The sequence below is a fragment of the Bombyx mori genome, chromosome 15 (genome assembly GCF_030269925.1).
Source record: "Bombyx mori chromosome 15, ASM3026992v2".
Classification (NCBI taxonomy): domain Eukaryota; kingdom Metazoa; phylum Arthropoda; class Insecta; order Lepidoptera; family Bombycidae; genus Bombyx; species Bombyx mori.
This window is the reverse complement of record NC_085121.1, coordinates 345,885-362,424: the sequence shown is the minus strand read 5'-3', so window position 1 is coordinate 362,424 and position 16,540 is coordinate 345,885. Positions and strand designations below refer to the sequence as shown.

General features: G+C 42.7%; 1 protein-coding gene across 9 annotated transcripts in view; it reads right to left on the bottom strand.

Annotated features, from left to right (window-relative positions):
- Positions 1-16,370, bottom strand: part of LOC101745679 (uncharacterized) — a 32,277-nt gene extending 15,907 nt beyond the window's left edge. For 4 of the 9 annotated variants that reach the window (XM_038015807.2, XM_062672363.1, XM_062672365.1 and 1 more), the window contains exons 1-14: positions 15,917-16,370; positions 11,253-14,155; positions 10,472-10,683; positions 6,733-6,846; positions 6,105-6,251; positions 5,928-6,012; positions 4,054-4,131; positions 3,212-3,311; positions 2,227-2,380; positions 1,932-2,056; positions 1,522-1,606; positions 1,015-1,074; positions 830-925; positions 32-307 (exon numbers count right to left, since the gene is read on the bottom strand). In XM_038015807.2, coding sequence (XP_037871735.1) covers positions 32-307; positions 830-925; positions 1,015-1,074; positions 1,522-1,606; positions 1,932-2,056; positions 2,227-2,380; positions 3,212-3,311; positions 4,054-4,131; positions 5,928-6,012; positions 6,105-6,251; positions 6,733-6,846; positions 10,472-10,683; positions 11,253-14,155; positions 15,917-16,012 — 4,531 coding nt within the window. In that variant the 5' untranslated portion in view covers positions 16,013-16,370. The remainder of the gene's footprint in view (positions 1-31; positions 308-829; positions 926-1,014; positions 1,075-1,521; positions 1,607-1,931; positions 2,057-2,226; positions 2,381-3,211; positions 3,312-4,053; positions 4,132-5,927; positions 6,013-6,104; positions 6,252-6,732; positions 6,847-10,471; positions 10,684-11,252; positions 14,156-15,916) is intronic. The other 5 variants (XM_062672362.1, XM_062672364.1, XM_062672366.1 and 2 more) reach the window with 4 other exon arrangements.
- Between the last annotated feature and the right edge of the window lie 170 nt (positions 16,371-16,540).

The window sequence follows — 16,540 nt, the reverse complement described above, 5'->3', positions numbered from 1 at the left end:
GCGTGCTACAGCTGCTCCGGTGGGCGCGTACCTAGCTGCGTGACGAGCCTGCGCTCGTGGTCGGGGCGCGCGCCCGCGTTGGCGAGCAGCACGGCGCAGTGCGGGCGCCAGTCGGCGGGCGGGTCCCCCGGGGGGGGCGCCACGGCGGGGGGCAGGGCGGCGGCGAGCGCGGCGTACAGCGTGTGCAGGGGGTCGGCGCGGGGGACGGCGCCCAGGAAGCGCGCGGACAGGGCGGCGCGCGTGCGCCGGTCGCTCAGCGACGCCAGGTGCAGCGCGTGCCCCCACAGGTTGTTCGACACCGCCCATTCTGATAATTGACAAAACAACAACTTGTTGTGCATCACGTGTGAAGACTATAAATAAGATCAAAGAACCTTAGGAATTTAGAATGTGAATACCATCAGAGCTGGTATGTCTTCAGCCTGATGGTCAACATGAGGTCGATATCTCGATGACACCGTAAAAGCTTGTCCTTTCCCTCAAACCACAACATGTGATTGTGTCAGAAATGCACAGAACGGTGCGGGCTCACAATACTACCCCTGCTTTTGTTTTTTGAGCTGAGGCTCGATCTCCTTCGTGGTATCGCGCCTAACGGGGCATGGTGTGCGAGGTTTATAGCTGAATATGTTAAATAACTTCCTCACGGTCTCGGTGGCGCCCGATCCCCGCTCGGGACGAGGCAGGGGTCGGGCGGGCACTTGTCACGCCTACAGTATATCTAGATCTGGTATTTGTGTTTCTGAGTTCATATTAGTCCCAGTATATCGCGCAGTTTGTTCGAGATGCGCACGGTGGCACAGTGGCGGCTGCTCGTGCGAGGACTCACCTAGCGCGTCCCTCCTGTTGCCGCACAACAGATATTCCCTGTACTTGTCGAGGGCGGCTGCCTCGTCGATGGCGGGCGGGGCCGGCGGGTCCTCTGCTGTAAATATAATATCTACTTTAGTTGCTGCTTCTCTCGGTATATTTAACGGATATTTATTCCGTTTAGTGGGTTGAGTGCACCCTCACCCGCGGGCCGCGGCGCCGGGGCGGGGTGCTGGTCCGACACTGAGGACTCGCGACGACTTCCTGCCAACACACGACATCATTAGTTGGTAGTTGAGACAAAGATAAAATTGTTTCCTAATTTCGTTGTCCTGGTCGTGCCGTGCGTGCACCCAGTGACGTCACGTGGCAGGGCCGCGGGGGGGCGCCGCGGGGGGAGCGCCACGTGCTGTGCGACAGTAGTGCGGTGCTGAATTAGGTTAGAATATTCGTTTGGACAGATTGTACTGTCGTTGTTCAGGTCGGCTTCAGGAGACAGCAAGAAATACGTGACGCATATCACAGTGCTTCTCTATCGGCCGCACAGAGAACGAGTAGGGACGATCCACTACTGCTCCTATAAGCCGCCGAGGTGTTGCGTCGTCCATGGACGTCAGAAATGCCGTGCGGAACAAACACCGCGGTCTTGCTTGCCCGATATCTAATGGTCGATACAAATAACGGGACGCGGGCCCGGGGCGGGGTACCGACCGGGGGGCGCGGGGCTGGCGGCCGGCGCCTCGTGCTCCCGGGTGTTCTTCATCAGCAACTCTGCCAAGTCCGACCCCACCACCACCTGGAATATTCAATTATTTTAGATCTCATGCAAATAAATATATACTGACTTTCTGTCGTTCCTTTCGAGAACGTGGAATCCGTCGACAAGAGATGTTTATTTACAAATCGCCTTTACGTATTGCAAAAACAAAACTGATCCGTCCTTTTGTTTGTCAACCGAGGATTTTTATTTTTTTGTTTCTTAAGACATTTTTTTTATTTTACTATTACTATTACTAAACGTTTTGTTTAGATTTGGAAACTACAGTTTGGATACGTCGCCCCCCCAGCCCCGGCACGCCTAGTCCACGATCTCATGCTGAGCCCAAGCTGGTAATGCTGACCCCGTTCTGCGTGAGCAGCAGCGCCAGGTAGTCCCACAGCAGCGCGTGGCCACGAGGGTCGCGGGGGGCGCCCGCTCGCGCCTGGCTCTCGCAGTACTCGATCACGCTTTTCTTGTGGCTCACACCTGCGGACACATTGTTCACCGTCAATCGCGGTGATCTCTTGATACACAGAGACACAATTGAATTCTGCACAAATCGAGAACGAGTCTGTGCCGCTTATTGCATCTTTAAAAAAAGAATGAAGCACTGAATGAGGAGTGAACGAAGGAAGGAATGTCTGAGCGAGCGTCACCTTTAACAAGCGGTCCGGGGTAGTGCAGCAGCTCGGCCGCGTCGGGGTCCCCGTGCAGCGCCCCGTCCAGCGCCAGCACGTGCACGCGCGCCGCCGCCCCGTCCACCGGGTAGCACGGCCGCACCACCACCAGGTGCCGCGACGCCAGGCTCGCCTGCACATACGGGACTTGTTTGGTGGGTGAGGCCCTAACACATCTTTGAGCCCCCGGTCTGCTCTCAGTATCTGTACCCCGCGCGTCCCCTCGAGCCATCCATCTCATCTCATTTCATTTACTTTCGTTCTAATTTAGTAAAGTCACAAATGAATCAATTACATCCCATTTCGCTTCATATATATTCACTAGCAGACCCGGCCACACGTTGCTGTGACTAAGGTATTTGTTTCTAAATAACACGCGGCCGCCTATGCTAATACAAAAAATTGACAAAGTAAGACCAATTGGATTTCACTGTATTGCGTTTACTACGAAATAAATTTCACTTACACTTTAGCCTCTGAAAGTTGTGGTGTTTATGCCATTAAATTGTAGCTTATGTGAAACGTTGGTATTTTTAACACAGCGCCATCTATGAGATTTTAATGTCAGACAGTATTACAATTGTCTGTAAAACTGATTTAAGACGCCATCTGTTTTAGACTTATGAAATTTACAATCAATAACTAAAATCAACATAAGAAATCATTTTATTGTTAATTAATAAATATTGCGAACATTAATCGAAATAAAAAGCATCCTATCTTTCAAGTTGGATCAGACTGCACACGGTGTACAAATACAATTTAAAATCGGTTAAGTAGATTAGGAGTCCATCGCGGACAAACAACGTAACACGTGATTTATATATATTAAGATTAATAGGTATGTGTGTATTTCCTAAGTTAAGATTTTTAGTCGCAAGAAGTAAATTGCCATACTTAAAAAAAGAAAAAGAAGTACGTTATGCGAGGTCAACAAGAGTGATAATAGGAAAGACCGACGAACCCTGACATGCGCCGTGGAGTACAGCACCGGGGTCATCCTCTCGGAGCGCACGGTCGACTCTTCCAGATGCAGGTTCAACGACACATCCGTCGTTATGTCCCTACATCAAAACACGCTTAAGATAAACGGACAACACGCCAACACGAGCCAACGATAGCGCGCACATACTAACTCTGACAGGAGATCAACAAAAGAAAAAATTAAATAAATTTACTTTAAATTTACTATATTTTTATTGCATACATACATATTAAGTCTCACTTCATTCACGTGCAACAAGTTGCACGCGCACCGTTTTTTTCTTAATGTACTCCTTTTAGCATTACCAGTTACCACATGTTTTTGTTCGAGTGATCGCACCATAGCAGTTTTATCGCAACGATAGATATCTACCAGTCAGACCTGATACATATTTTTTAATGCTGCATCTAATCTCTAGCTTAGTACCCCCACGAGACCTTAACACAACTGCGTGTATCCGAAATGCTTCTTTATGTGTTATGCGGTTTTAGTCTTATATTAGTTGATAAATCTGAACATGAAAATGGGTGAATTTCTAGGTGCATGTAAGTAGCGTGAGACAACGTGCGACGGCAAAGCATAAATTTAACAAAAGTATCAAAATTTTTATGAACGTTCCATTAATTGAACAAGTTCAAATATAAAACAACGAGATGTAACATTTACTAAAATTTATTGCAGTCATTTTTAATGCATCATATAACTGGCAGTTCAAAGCGAAAAAATTAACGCTAATTTAATTTGTAAAAAAAATGTTCGGTACTAATTAGTTGAAAGGTCACATCTCGTCGCAGGCGCCGCGACGCGAGCGCGGGTCCCACCTGTCTGAAGCGTCTGTGCGAAGCGAGGGCGCGTCTCGCAGCGAGTGCGGCCCGTCGAGCCGGTACCCGCCGAAGTACCTACGTAACCAATGCCAGCTAACCGACTGTGCACTCACAACATCGTCATACAACAACACACTATTTCCGTGCAGGTTCATTTCAATCTCGTACTATAAGATTATATTTACAATAAATTTAGCGGGGAGCAATGTACAGGTTTTATACGAGAAGTACAGTGAGTGATTGACTGAGAAGACGTTTTTAATACCTACGCCGCTGCGAGCAATTCATTGCTGCAAACTGCATGAATAGCTGACTAGAGCGCACCCGCTTTCGTCTCAGCGGTGACAGCTAAACTGTGTTCACGATAGACCAATGACCAACTGACTTAAATAGGTAACACCCTTAAAAACATGTACTTGAAATTACGGAAGTGGACGACAGCGGAAGAGTCCAGAAGCTCGGTGGCAGATGCAAAAACTAGGGTCGTTATGTCGCCAAACTCATTTAGAAATTTTAGACCATGATATCGGCCAAGCCATCGGAGAAGATGAGAAGTGCGCATTTGGGATAGTACGGACATGAGATTAGACGAAATGACAATGAGGTTAGTAAAAGAGTGTTAACTATGAATGTGGAAGGCTATAGAGGAAGAGGTAGACCTAAAAAGAAATGAGCGAAAAAATGGTATATGATAGAGGACTATGGATGGAGAAAACATGTTGCGCCGACCCCAGGTGACTGGGACAAGGGCAGGAGAATGATGAATGATTATCGGCCAAGCCATCCTGTCAACTGTTTGCTTACTTGAAAAACAAGTCACTCCTCCATCTCTTTCCATGAACAAAATTAAAAAACTTTCAAAACTTTACCTATACTTTTAGCATTTGTGTAAATCAAGATTTTCTTAACAATGGGCCACACTTAAACACTGTTATCCAAAAACCGGCAACATTTATTGATATTGTGATTCGATTGAAATTTTAGAACAGCGAAATATATTGTTAAATGCAATGGTTCATTTGTATGAGATGTTATCAGTGCAATGTCAGTTATTTGGAAGCAAGTGAAAGCTCCGAACTTAATGAAAGCACAAATCTTGAAACGTCATGATGAAGGCAGAAGACGCTCCGTACCTTAATGTACCCCTATCGGTGAATATTTGTTAAGGTTCAAACCTTAGTAACCAAATAAGCACCAATGCTTACTTTAGAAATGATATCGAGGGGTGAAAGGCTACAGAAAGGACATTCTTGCAACATCGCAGGAGAGCCATTTATTATTGTTTAAAATTTTTGAAAAACATCATAACATAAAAACTTTTTCACCTATTTGAATGGGTTAAACTTAATTGAAGTTCAATTAAAAACATCTAATTGTTGATGCTATTACCAAATAAAACGGATCTGTGATTACAAAGACAGATGTGGCGTATAAGCAAAATGTCGCTTAAACCAAATAGCCTTTCACTCCTCGATATACATGGTAGTGTGTACCTGTGCACGCCAGATACAACGTATACATATGTACAATTCGATTTAATTCCTTGTGAAGTTAAACTCTCTATAACTTGTATACATATAGCTTTCATGAACATCCCAAACATGTTGACACAAGTAAACACAACGTGAAACTCCCGTTTGTTTCATACGAGATTAGTTACGCGAACATTTATTAACATTTGAAACAACACTTATGTCAGATACAATATTCCTAAGAAAATTGTCGAGTTTTTGAGTGATTCACAATTTGAATTTTAAGCAAATTAATTTTATTCTAGATTGTAAATGGCAAAATTAATTAGGTGTTTGTTAATTGCTCGTTATTGTTAGTGAAAGTGAAGTAGATTGTCAGCAAAGTGCTAATGCACTCACGTGTCGTGTCCTTTGAGTCCGGCGGCGCTGGAGCGGCCGGAGTGCACGCCCTCTCCGCGGCCCTCGTACGGCAGCCCGGAGTACGCTGCACACACACACAGAGAGAGAGAGAGAGCATGTACAGGCGTGCACTGGGAGTCTGGGAGCGGCTGTATGAGAGTGGAGGGCGGTGCTCACCCTCGTGGTAGTGCGGCGCGTGTCCGGCCACGAGCTGCTTGTAGACGCGCAGGTAGGCGGCGGGGTCGGTGCGCCGCAGCTGCTCGTAGTACGAGTACTGGCGCCGCTGCAGCGAGTACGCGTCCGTGTACCCGTCCGCACCGTACGCTGGCGGGTCAACATTCAGACATTTGATTAGATGGTTGGACGAGCTCACAGCCCACCTGGTGTTAAGTGGTTACTGGAGCCCATAGACATCTACAACGTTAATGCGCCACCCACCTTGAAATATAAGTTCTAAGGTCTCAAGTATAGTTACAATGGCTGCCCTACCCTTCAAACCGAAATGCATTACTGCTTCACGGTAGAAATAGGCAGAGTGGTGGTACCTATCCGCGCGGACTCACAAGAGGTCCTACCACCAGTAAAAAACAACTTCTGTGATGCCTTTCCGCTACAGAACTTTCAAATTAGATATATGGTAAAACCGTAATCTAAATCATCAAACGTGATTGCTTCGTGACAGATGGAAGATAAGTGGTGCCTAGCCGTGCGGGCTCATAAACTCCCCCGCTATTAAGGTCTTCTGTACTATAATTTCTGACTCAATTCTAACCGAGATCGATAGTTATTTTTTGAGACTACCCACCATCATAGTAAGGATCTCTCGGTTGTCTTCTTCGACGACGGGTCACGTTGGCGTCGTCGTCGGTGACTGTCGCTTCGCGGGAGTCCGGTCGGGACGGTGACGAGAACGTTTCACCTAGGAGCAAAACATACGTATGCATGTATGTACAGATGTGCATAAATAAATGAGAGTGTATTGACATTATTAAATAAAACACACTTTGAAAACAATAAGTAGATTTATAGAAAATATAATCTTGTTTATGAGGGTAAACTGAATGTAATCGCCATAATCAATTATCAAGGCACATTTTGTCTTGCCACTTAACTGTAGCGTCGAATGGCACCAATCCGCATCTTCCTGTAACCATTTTACACGACGACTATATAAGTAGATTGGGCGGCAGCGTTCTTAGAGTATTATATTAGCAGACTGCGATCGAAAACTCGCATGCCAAGCGTAGCGATTATGATAACCCCGAATAGAGCTTTTTATTGAGGAATCCAATGTCCAGCAATGGATGGCTTTTGGTTAGCGATGATCAAACCATGTATTTAAATAGATATTTTTCTCGGATATTTGCGCTGTCTGAATGAAAACTATATTTTGATAGAACTGTTCAAGATTCTACACAAGAACACTTTGAGAGAACTGAGTGATTTATGATGTATTCATTAAAAGTCATAGGCTTAGCAAACAATATAGGTACTTTAACGCTCCCTGCACAACGTACTAACTTGAATGCGGGAAGTTCACATTATTTTGTTATGATTACAATTTGAAGAGTACTAAATTAGTGAGAACGAAAACAGTCAGATATTAGTGTGTACTGACTGCACTCTGTTGATATTAACCGTTTTTTCCACCACATGTATCAGGCTATAACGCCATTTCGACAAAGCGGAACGACACGAGATCGACTCTCATCGTGGCCGCCGGTAACTACATAGCCGATCCTGCGGACTAAATGGTAAAAACAATCGACATCGCCCAAAACACGTCATCTCGGAACCTTCCGATCCACTAACGGTGCTTTTAGGTACCCCAAGCATCGGTCATCGTTCTCGTCGAACCCGTCGCTTGCGATGAAAGGCTCGGATAGTAAATTAACCCACAAAAAATTGTGAACGAGGAAAAAATTAACTTCGAGACAAACAATTATCACACCTATTATATAAATCACTAATATGAACGGTAAAAAACAATTTACCATTACATATTAAATTAACAAGTTTCATAAAAATCTAGTACAGATACGGAGACGTTGCATGTAGATTGTACAATACAAAATGTAGATAAAGTGATATGGTTTGGTAACGCTTTATCGAAGTATAGAATCGGAAATGTAATATTGATAAACACGTACGAATATTTTTGAATTTTTTATTTTACGGCTTCACTAATAGACCAGGGTCGATAATTTTTAAAACAAAAAAAAAATAGTAGGATGAAACCCATTAGAAAAGGAGGTGAATATTATAAAAATGAAACGAAAAATAATTTACGGGCGATCTGAGGTCGGGAAGGGGATGGGGGGGGGGGTTAAGGTTAAAAAACGGTTTTTCTATATAATAAGATATTGAAACAGAGTGCCCGCTGTGAGCTCGGTAAGGTTAAGTTGTTTGCTTACTTTCGATAAACCAATAAGTGCCAGTACTAATAGCAACCATTCACTTCAATGACACCGCGACCTTGTCTCAAGCCAGTCACATTCAGGTTTAGTGTCTCTGTAATTCCCGATCCGCTTAGCACAAGACTTAGTTAACTGCTCGTAATCGCTTAGCGGAATTTGTGCTGCGTGAGCTTACGTTGTCATGTGGAGGTTTATTTCACCATACCCCATTCAATGTTTTGCGTATTTTAATATGACACAGAAAGCGTCGACTTATAATATTATCTTTTAAGGTCATAAACGTTGCAATAACGGATATTTATAACTCGCAAAAGTAATAAATGCATTATTAAGAAAGAAAAATCTTTACTGATTTCTATTTGTACTTAGCAGAAAGATTCGCAGCATCATAGTATCTTTATTTGCACATAGAAAAGCTCACTTCACAATATTGAGGCATGAGGTCATCTCAATAGCTATAGCTTGGTCATTTGGGCTCTACTATGATTGATAGTACCGCAGTAATGGCAATTACAATGTTTCTAAAGATTTGAAACCACTCTCAAAACAAAGATCCGTGAATTCCGTAATTACATGCATAAATAATATGGGGGTGATGGGGTTAAATGTTTTCAGAATTCCCTAGTCAACGGAAATCCCAATGGAAGCTTTTTAATTTCGTCGTGTAATTCCGTCGGCCTGTGTGTCACAACCATTTTACTCGGGTTCTACTGTCTGTAACTAAAAACAGGAAATTTGGAAAGTATGTGCATTTGACTGAAAAAATGATAATTACAGCTCCTCCATAGAATAAACTGAGTAATGAAAAAAAAAACGAGTGCTTTTAGCACGATGTGGTGTGAGCATCCGTAGTAAATATTCTTAAAAAGTTTCTCGGTAAGTATTTGATTGAAGGCCGTGCCAGATGAGATATACCATTAAAATAGCATAGGAAGTCGTCCTCGTATGTTTTCAACTATTAGAAGCGAGCCAAAAAGAGACTATAAAACATATCAAATGTTAAACTAGTAATTGTTTAAACAGTATAGGTTCATGTATTTTCATTTCGCTGATGAGAAAAAACCGATATTAATTCAATTTCAATTTCATCCCATTTATGTTTCCCTCTGGTTTATTTTAGGCTTCTTATTAACATTATCATATGATACTGTTATCGAAGTAAAGAAAAACGCCTCACACATTTCCATGCTCATGTGACATGCCATACATATATTACAGTGGATGTGTCGATAGTTGTGTATAGAGATGTATCGAAGCTTAAGTTAGTGAATAATCGATTTTTCCGTAATAGTGTTCGCTCGATTAAAGTCGTGCTCCATTCTAGTGTCAGTATGGTCGGGCTATATGATGACCGCTACCGATAATAGGATTTTCATCTTATTTTGCAAATATATCTCTAATTGTACTTCTTACCTTATTTACCAATCAAAGATAGATAGGGTCAGACGACCCACGAAACAGTAAGGGAAATAAAATTATTATAGAAAATGACTACTCCGATGATCTCGTCAAAATTAATGTTACTTGATAATAGTTTGTTCGCGTTAATCAGATGACACGATAGATAAGACACTGTGACTGTTTACTGACAGGCAGGCCGTGGTCTAGTCCTGCGGTTTACGTTGGCATTACAAATATATTATGTATATTTCAAAATTATATACATGATTTTATTTTCGAAATCATACTAAAATAACGAGTTTAAAATAAATGTTATCGATCTTACAAAACAAAGCTTCGTTACAACTCTATTCAGTTATTGTGATGACAGTAAGCGTGTGCTCTGTACCTTCTCTCCTACCACTATCGTTATCGTTTGCATCGCTCGAGAACGTCACAACTGGAAAACAAATGTATACATAATATGTAGATCTATATAGATACGTACGTTAGATATAAATAAAGTTACATACTAGCCGGGACTTTAGTAGAAAGGTAAATTTGGGTGTATTTATGTATGCATGTAAGTAGAGTGCTGAAAATACTCAGACTTTGAGACCAGTAAAAAGGAAAGATTCGTGGAGCGATTTGGTGGTCTGTCTGAGGGGATTTATAGATACACTACACAATAAATACAATACGCTCATTGGAGGCTAGCCGTGTGAGTGTGTGTCACGTCGAACGAACCTCTCCTCCTGTCGTCGTCGCGCCTCCTGAGGCTGCCGTACTTCTTGGTGGGGTCGATGTCGCGGTAGCGGCGGTGGCGGTCGGAGCGGTGTCTGCTATCCCACTCGTCCTCGTGTCTCCTGTCTCGCTCCGACGCGTTGTGGCGGCGCGACCTCTCGCGCTCCTTGTCCTCGGAGCGGGGAGGGCGCGACGTGTACGAGCCCTCCCTGCGTCTGTTGAAGGCACGTGACGAAACGTCCCAAATTATTTTGTTAGTTGGACTTTTCATTTCTTTTCCCTTACGTCTGCACTGTTAGCCTAGGGGGCGGTTCCAGTTACGCCCGGACGGGTAGGTGAGCACACGGGTTCAGTCTAAGAGAATTTACTAACACTAGCCCTAGCAAGAGCAGTGCTTCGCAGAATCTACCATCGGATCGGAATCGCAACTCACTGAGAAGATCCTGCGAGAAACTCAGTGGGCTGTGTCTATTAGGTTAGTAACTTTTCAGTGCCAACTCGCGACTGCAGTGTATGCAGTGTCACACAGGGCGAGCTATACTGCTCACCTTAAAACATGAGGTAAAAGTTTCAAATTGCACTGAAATAACGACTTTCCCAAAGCCGCTTCAAATATCTCCGAGTTGAAATCTCTGTTATAGGTGCGTCCCTAGCTTTCTGCTCTACATACTGTAAATTTCGATATATTTTATTTTTGTTAAATAATTGGAACCTAATCAAGAGAGTGAGATGCTGATGATTCTCGTTGTTGTATTTGGTTAGAGTGCGTGAGAGAGGGAGTTACCTCCGCTCGCGCTCCCGGTCGCTGTAGTGGTCGGTGTCCTCGGTCTCGTAGCGGCGGCTGCGGGCGCTGCGCCGGTGCCTCCTGGTCTCGGGGCTGTCGTCGCGCTCTCTGCGGTCCTTGTCTCTGCGGCTCTTATCTCTCCGGTCTTCTTTTTCGTACTTCCTATCGCGACTATACCTGTCCTTTTCCTTGTCCCTTTCCCTGGAAGGCTTGTGTTTGTCTTTCCTTGGAGAGGTTTTGTACGTCCTATCTCTTTCAGAATCTTCTCCTGACGTGACTCTGGTTAAGGATTGCCGTCTAGAACTGGTCGTCGGATGGTTGATAGAATCTGAAGCGTCAGTGTTTCTGTCCAACGCAGCCTCGGTCAGTGTAGTGTCGGCTCCGTCGAGAATCTGTTCCCGCGAGAATGTCATTTCCGTTGAGGATATCACGCTCAGATCCTGTAAATTTTCTCCTTCCATAGTGACTTCCCTCTGTTGTTCTTCAGGTGGAGCTCCGTAGTCCGGTGGCATGTCGTTGCTTTCTCGGGCGCCTATTACGTTCCTCGGCTGTGTTCTGAGCGCCTGTTCAGAATAATCGGATCCGTCAACATTTTGTTCTCTAATATCTGAAGGCCCAGCGTCTAACCGTAACTGAAAATCGTGATCGAAGCCAGTGACGATCCTTTGTTCGCTAACTGCGTAGTTTGTTCCCTGATATTGAGGATAATTGCCAGCTTGATACTGGTCGTTGCTTGGCTCGCCTGGAACCATTCTATCCAAGCCAATTGGTCTTCTTTCGTTTGCTCTGCTAGTAGGAGGCTGTGTGTAATTATCAGGAGTTTGCTGACCGTCTGCCTGTCTGTAAGGGCGACTGCTATTGTCAGTCGGCTGGCCATCGCCGTGACGATCCATGTAATTTTCTCCTGGTGGATTGTAAGCGTTTTCGGCTTCATTCTGTTGCCCTGGGACCATTCGGGCAAAAGATGGTGGAGGCTCTTCACCAGAAATGTTCAAGTTTTGGCTGTATTCAGATTCCTGTTGCCCCACGACCATCCTCCTCAGTCCGGGTGGTGGTGCATTTCCACTAAAATCTGTGTTCTCTCCATAATCACTACTAGAAAGATGCGCTGTTTGTAAATATTTATTTCTATCACTGCGAGGGGCAACCTCCATATTTTCAGGAACGTGTTGTGACGCTGGCGTAGCCCTAAATGCAGACATTTGTGGTTGATCAGGTCTCTCGGAATTGTCTGGAGTAGTCTCTAAGTTGGCCTCAAAGCCTATCGGAGTTCTTTGCTGCGATAATTTGTTTACTACCGATGGTGATGTCAGAATAGTGTTTGATGGTTGAGATGTAAATTGTACAGGTGGTCCATTTGGTGGTTTGGTCATTGATTTATGGGAAAACGGACCAGCGTTTTTAAACGGGTTAGCCGAAGAAGTCGGTAGAGGCAAATTAGGTGGAGGTTGTGAAGATATAGGAGGTGTCATAGAATTATTAGAATTTGAAACTAAACTTAACTGAGGCGGAGGAGGTAATAGAATTCCAGAAATATTTGCTGAAGGAACTGAAGCAGTTGATGAGGCCGAGGATGAAGGGCGTGGTAATGAGCTTGCTGAAAGCGGCCGAGGCTGCATGCTGGAGGATGAAGGTGGTCGAGGAAGAGTAATTGTTGATGAAGGGGGGGGCAAATTGGTAGATGCTAAAGGAGGGGGGAAATTCATAAGTGTAGGCTGAGGAGGTAAATTAGTTGAAACAGGAGGAGGGGGTGGCATCGCTTCAGACTGTGTATGCTGATGTGCCGAATTCGACTCTGCAGGCAAAACTGTAGCAGGAGGTTGCAGAACTGGAAAATTATCATATGTAGCATGGGTCTTTTGGTCAACACCAGGATTTTCATGATTACCTAGACTCATTTCTTGCATAGACTTTACAATTCGATCTTCACTTCCTTTTCTACTATTACTTTGGGTACTATCTGGTGGAGTCGGTTCACCAGATATAGACCACGGAGGATGTCCCTCAATCCCGGAGAATGAGTAATTAAAGTTAGAGTTTTCTGTGGTTAGGCCCGGGCTACTTTTATTTGAACTTCTAGATTGATTTTCACTCCTAAATGTTCCCTCAGAATGAGTATGAGGTCCGTCACTAGAATCTTGGGACATTTGTGACTCTATTGACCATTGAGGAGTTAAATTATCTAATTTGAATCTTTTGCCTAATTCTAGATTTGGTAATCTTTCTTTTACTGTATCTTTATCACTAAGTCTTATTACTTCATCACCAAATTCTACATCAGGCGCACTACTGTCCCCTAAAAGTTTGAGAGCTACATTGTGCTCTGGTACATGTGCTGTGGATGGATGAAAATTTTGGTTATCTACTCTAGCCGCACGCTGTTGGGCATCTTTTTTTTCTTGTGCTTCTTTTTTTTCTTCAACTGTCCAGTTCCAAGTATCGTTTGTTGCAAAACTTTCCTCAATCACATTAGCATTATGGAAGGTAGGTGGTGGTGGCTGTTGTTGTTGTTGTTGTTGTTGTTGTGCTAGATTCTGTTGAGCTGTCACATTTTGCTTTTGAGCTTGCTTTGAAGCCTCATCCCACCCCCAATCCCAATTATCCTCCCATCCATCAGTATTTTTCTGAGGGTAGCTCTGTGGTTGTACTTGGTGGTCAGGATAGTAATTTTGCTGGTAGCCCTGCTGTGAGTTGAATTGATTGTAGTTCTGATTGTATTGGTTTTGCGGAGGGTAAAACTGGTTGGCGTTGGTCTGATAGTCCTGCTGGTACACCTGAGCATACTGGTTGTATTGCTGCTGCTGTTGTGGCAGTGGCTGTTGCTGCCCAGGCCAGTACTGTTGCTGTGGATTTCCAGGTGGATTTTGATATCCTTGATACATATTCTGCTGATTTCCATGGGTCTGTAAACAAATTAAACTCTTGAATATAAAGCAAAGCTTACATGAGCTAAGGCTACTGCTGTCAAGCTAAAATCGCTTAACCAGCAAATACATTAAGCATTAATGTCACCTTGTCATCTTGCTTAACTTCAAAATTAAGGACATATTTTGTGTGATGGGACATTCAAGTTTTGCTCTGGCAATGGTGCAGTAAATTGTTTTATATTTGGTTTTTATATCATTTTTATACATTTAAAACTCACATTAATTATATTATAAAATATCCAGTATAAACTACAACGCAATAAATATGTGAGTTTTAAGCTTATTTTTTAACTAGTGGTAGAGATTACTTTGATATTCTATAAGCATGTTACATGACATCTAAGTTGAAAATAATGAATTTCAATGTTCTTACCATAAATAATTCACACAATATTTTTAGTAGGTATGTGTTACTTATTGTTACATTTCTATGCTTACTACATCTATTACATCTAAAGTTGTAGGAAAGGGTGACCTTTTGAATTACAGGTATTAGGTAGCATTACCTTTTTGTTTATTTTTTGCTAATGATAATAAGTTTTTTTACTAAAAATAATAGATAGAACTAAGGAGTAGTAGTAACTAGGATAGAACTAAGGAGTACCATCTTGTATAGAGGACAAAATGATAAAGTATCTATCTGTAAACAGCAAGTTATTGTTCGAAGACTCACCAAAACAGCAATAGAATGTAGGAAGTGGAAATGGTATGAATATATCAGTTTTGAACAGAGTGAAGTGTGCTGGATTTCAGTAAATACTATGTTCCGATATACACTGCGAGCACTATTCAGTGTTCTTACTGGGTAGAAATTCATTCAATTAATTGAATAAGTCCTTAAGAACTGACAATATACAGTCGCAGTATCTTAGGGAAATAATTGACATCATAAATCATTGCCATTTTTCTACTGTAAGCACTGCAGGTGTTTTAGAAGTAAGGTGCTCTCAGTGATCAAGTGATCGCTTTTGCCTGCATAACCTCATTTCAGTAATGTTCGTATACATTAAATTGCTTGAAAAACAATATTACTAATAAGTATACATTACTAAATTGACACCTTACAGTGCTATCAGTGCATATTGGAACATAGCCATAGTGTGATGGCCTTCCTTTTACTGAACGCTTTTTAAAATACAGACGGTACTCCTTACTTCTACCCAATTACACATTCTAACTTACATTTTTTATAGCTTTTGTAGCTCTGAGGTCAATTTTAACTAATCACCAATCCAACCCTTATTCAGCACCATTAAGTATTTAATTTTTTCTTTTACTCACAAGATCACAGCAAGGAATGATGGAAAATTATACAGCTTATTTAACCAATCACAGATAAACATTATAAGTTTAAAACATAGGGAAGTATAATTGTTATAAAATTGCAAATTATTCTGGGTGTTCACAATTTAAGACCAGATTACAATCTGCTAGATTTTTTACCAACTAACAGTACTATAATTATATCATGATACATAATAATAATATGTTACAAGTTCATAGGCAGTGAAGCCATATGTTCAAGTATACGCTGTATTCATATAGTATTTAATAGAAAGTGGTGGTCGTTAAACATAGAAAATTAATTTTTTAAGTAAAGCCAAAAATCAACATATTTATCAATAATTCTAATTTCGTTTCATAAACCTAGATATGGTATTAAGATCTTTCACAGTTCTACGAGCGAGTGAGTGAGATGTTATGCGTTTCCACGTCATTGTTTACAACGGAACTAACCTGTGCGCTGCTCGCTTGCCCGTGAGGCACATACTGGTGCTGGTCAGAGGCGGGCGGCGGGACAGGCGCGCCCTGTCGCTGCTTCATCCACGACATACCGCGCACTATCACGCCTTACGTAACATTCGCTAGGAAGCCACGGACATATGTTTTAGAAACCAGCCCCGTCACTATCAACAAACCGAAACCAACACAACAGAACTTTCACTATCAGTTTTCGATATATGATCGGATTTAACTGGCACTTTCAATCGCATTAATCAGGATGTTGTTAAGGAAATACAAGGAAAGTTACCGTCGTTTCTCTAAACGATTTATTTTGGGAATATTTTTCACATAATTTGTTGACAGCAGCCCATCGATCGAAGGTGCCCTGTTGGCAGTGTAGCCATTCTTACGAAATTATAATCATGAATGTCATGGATTGTCATTATTACTGTCATGCATTCTTGAAAGGATACCTATGCCACATCAATAAATGTCAACAGGGCTTAGGGCAAGTCAGACGGATATATTTTGCCCAGCTGCAGATAGCAGTAGTTTCGAGAGACTATTCTGGCTTCGCCTTGTTTGGTGAGCGAGCTCACGGGGCTCAGCCTGCATGAATTGGCTAAAATCTGCCCA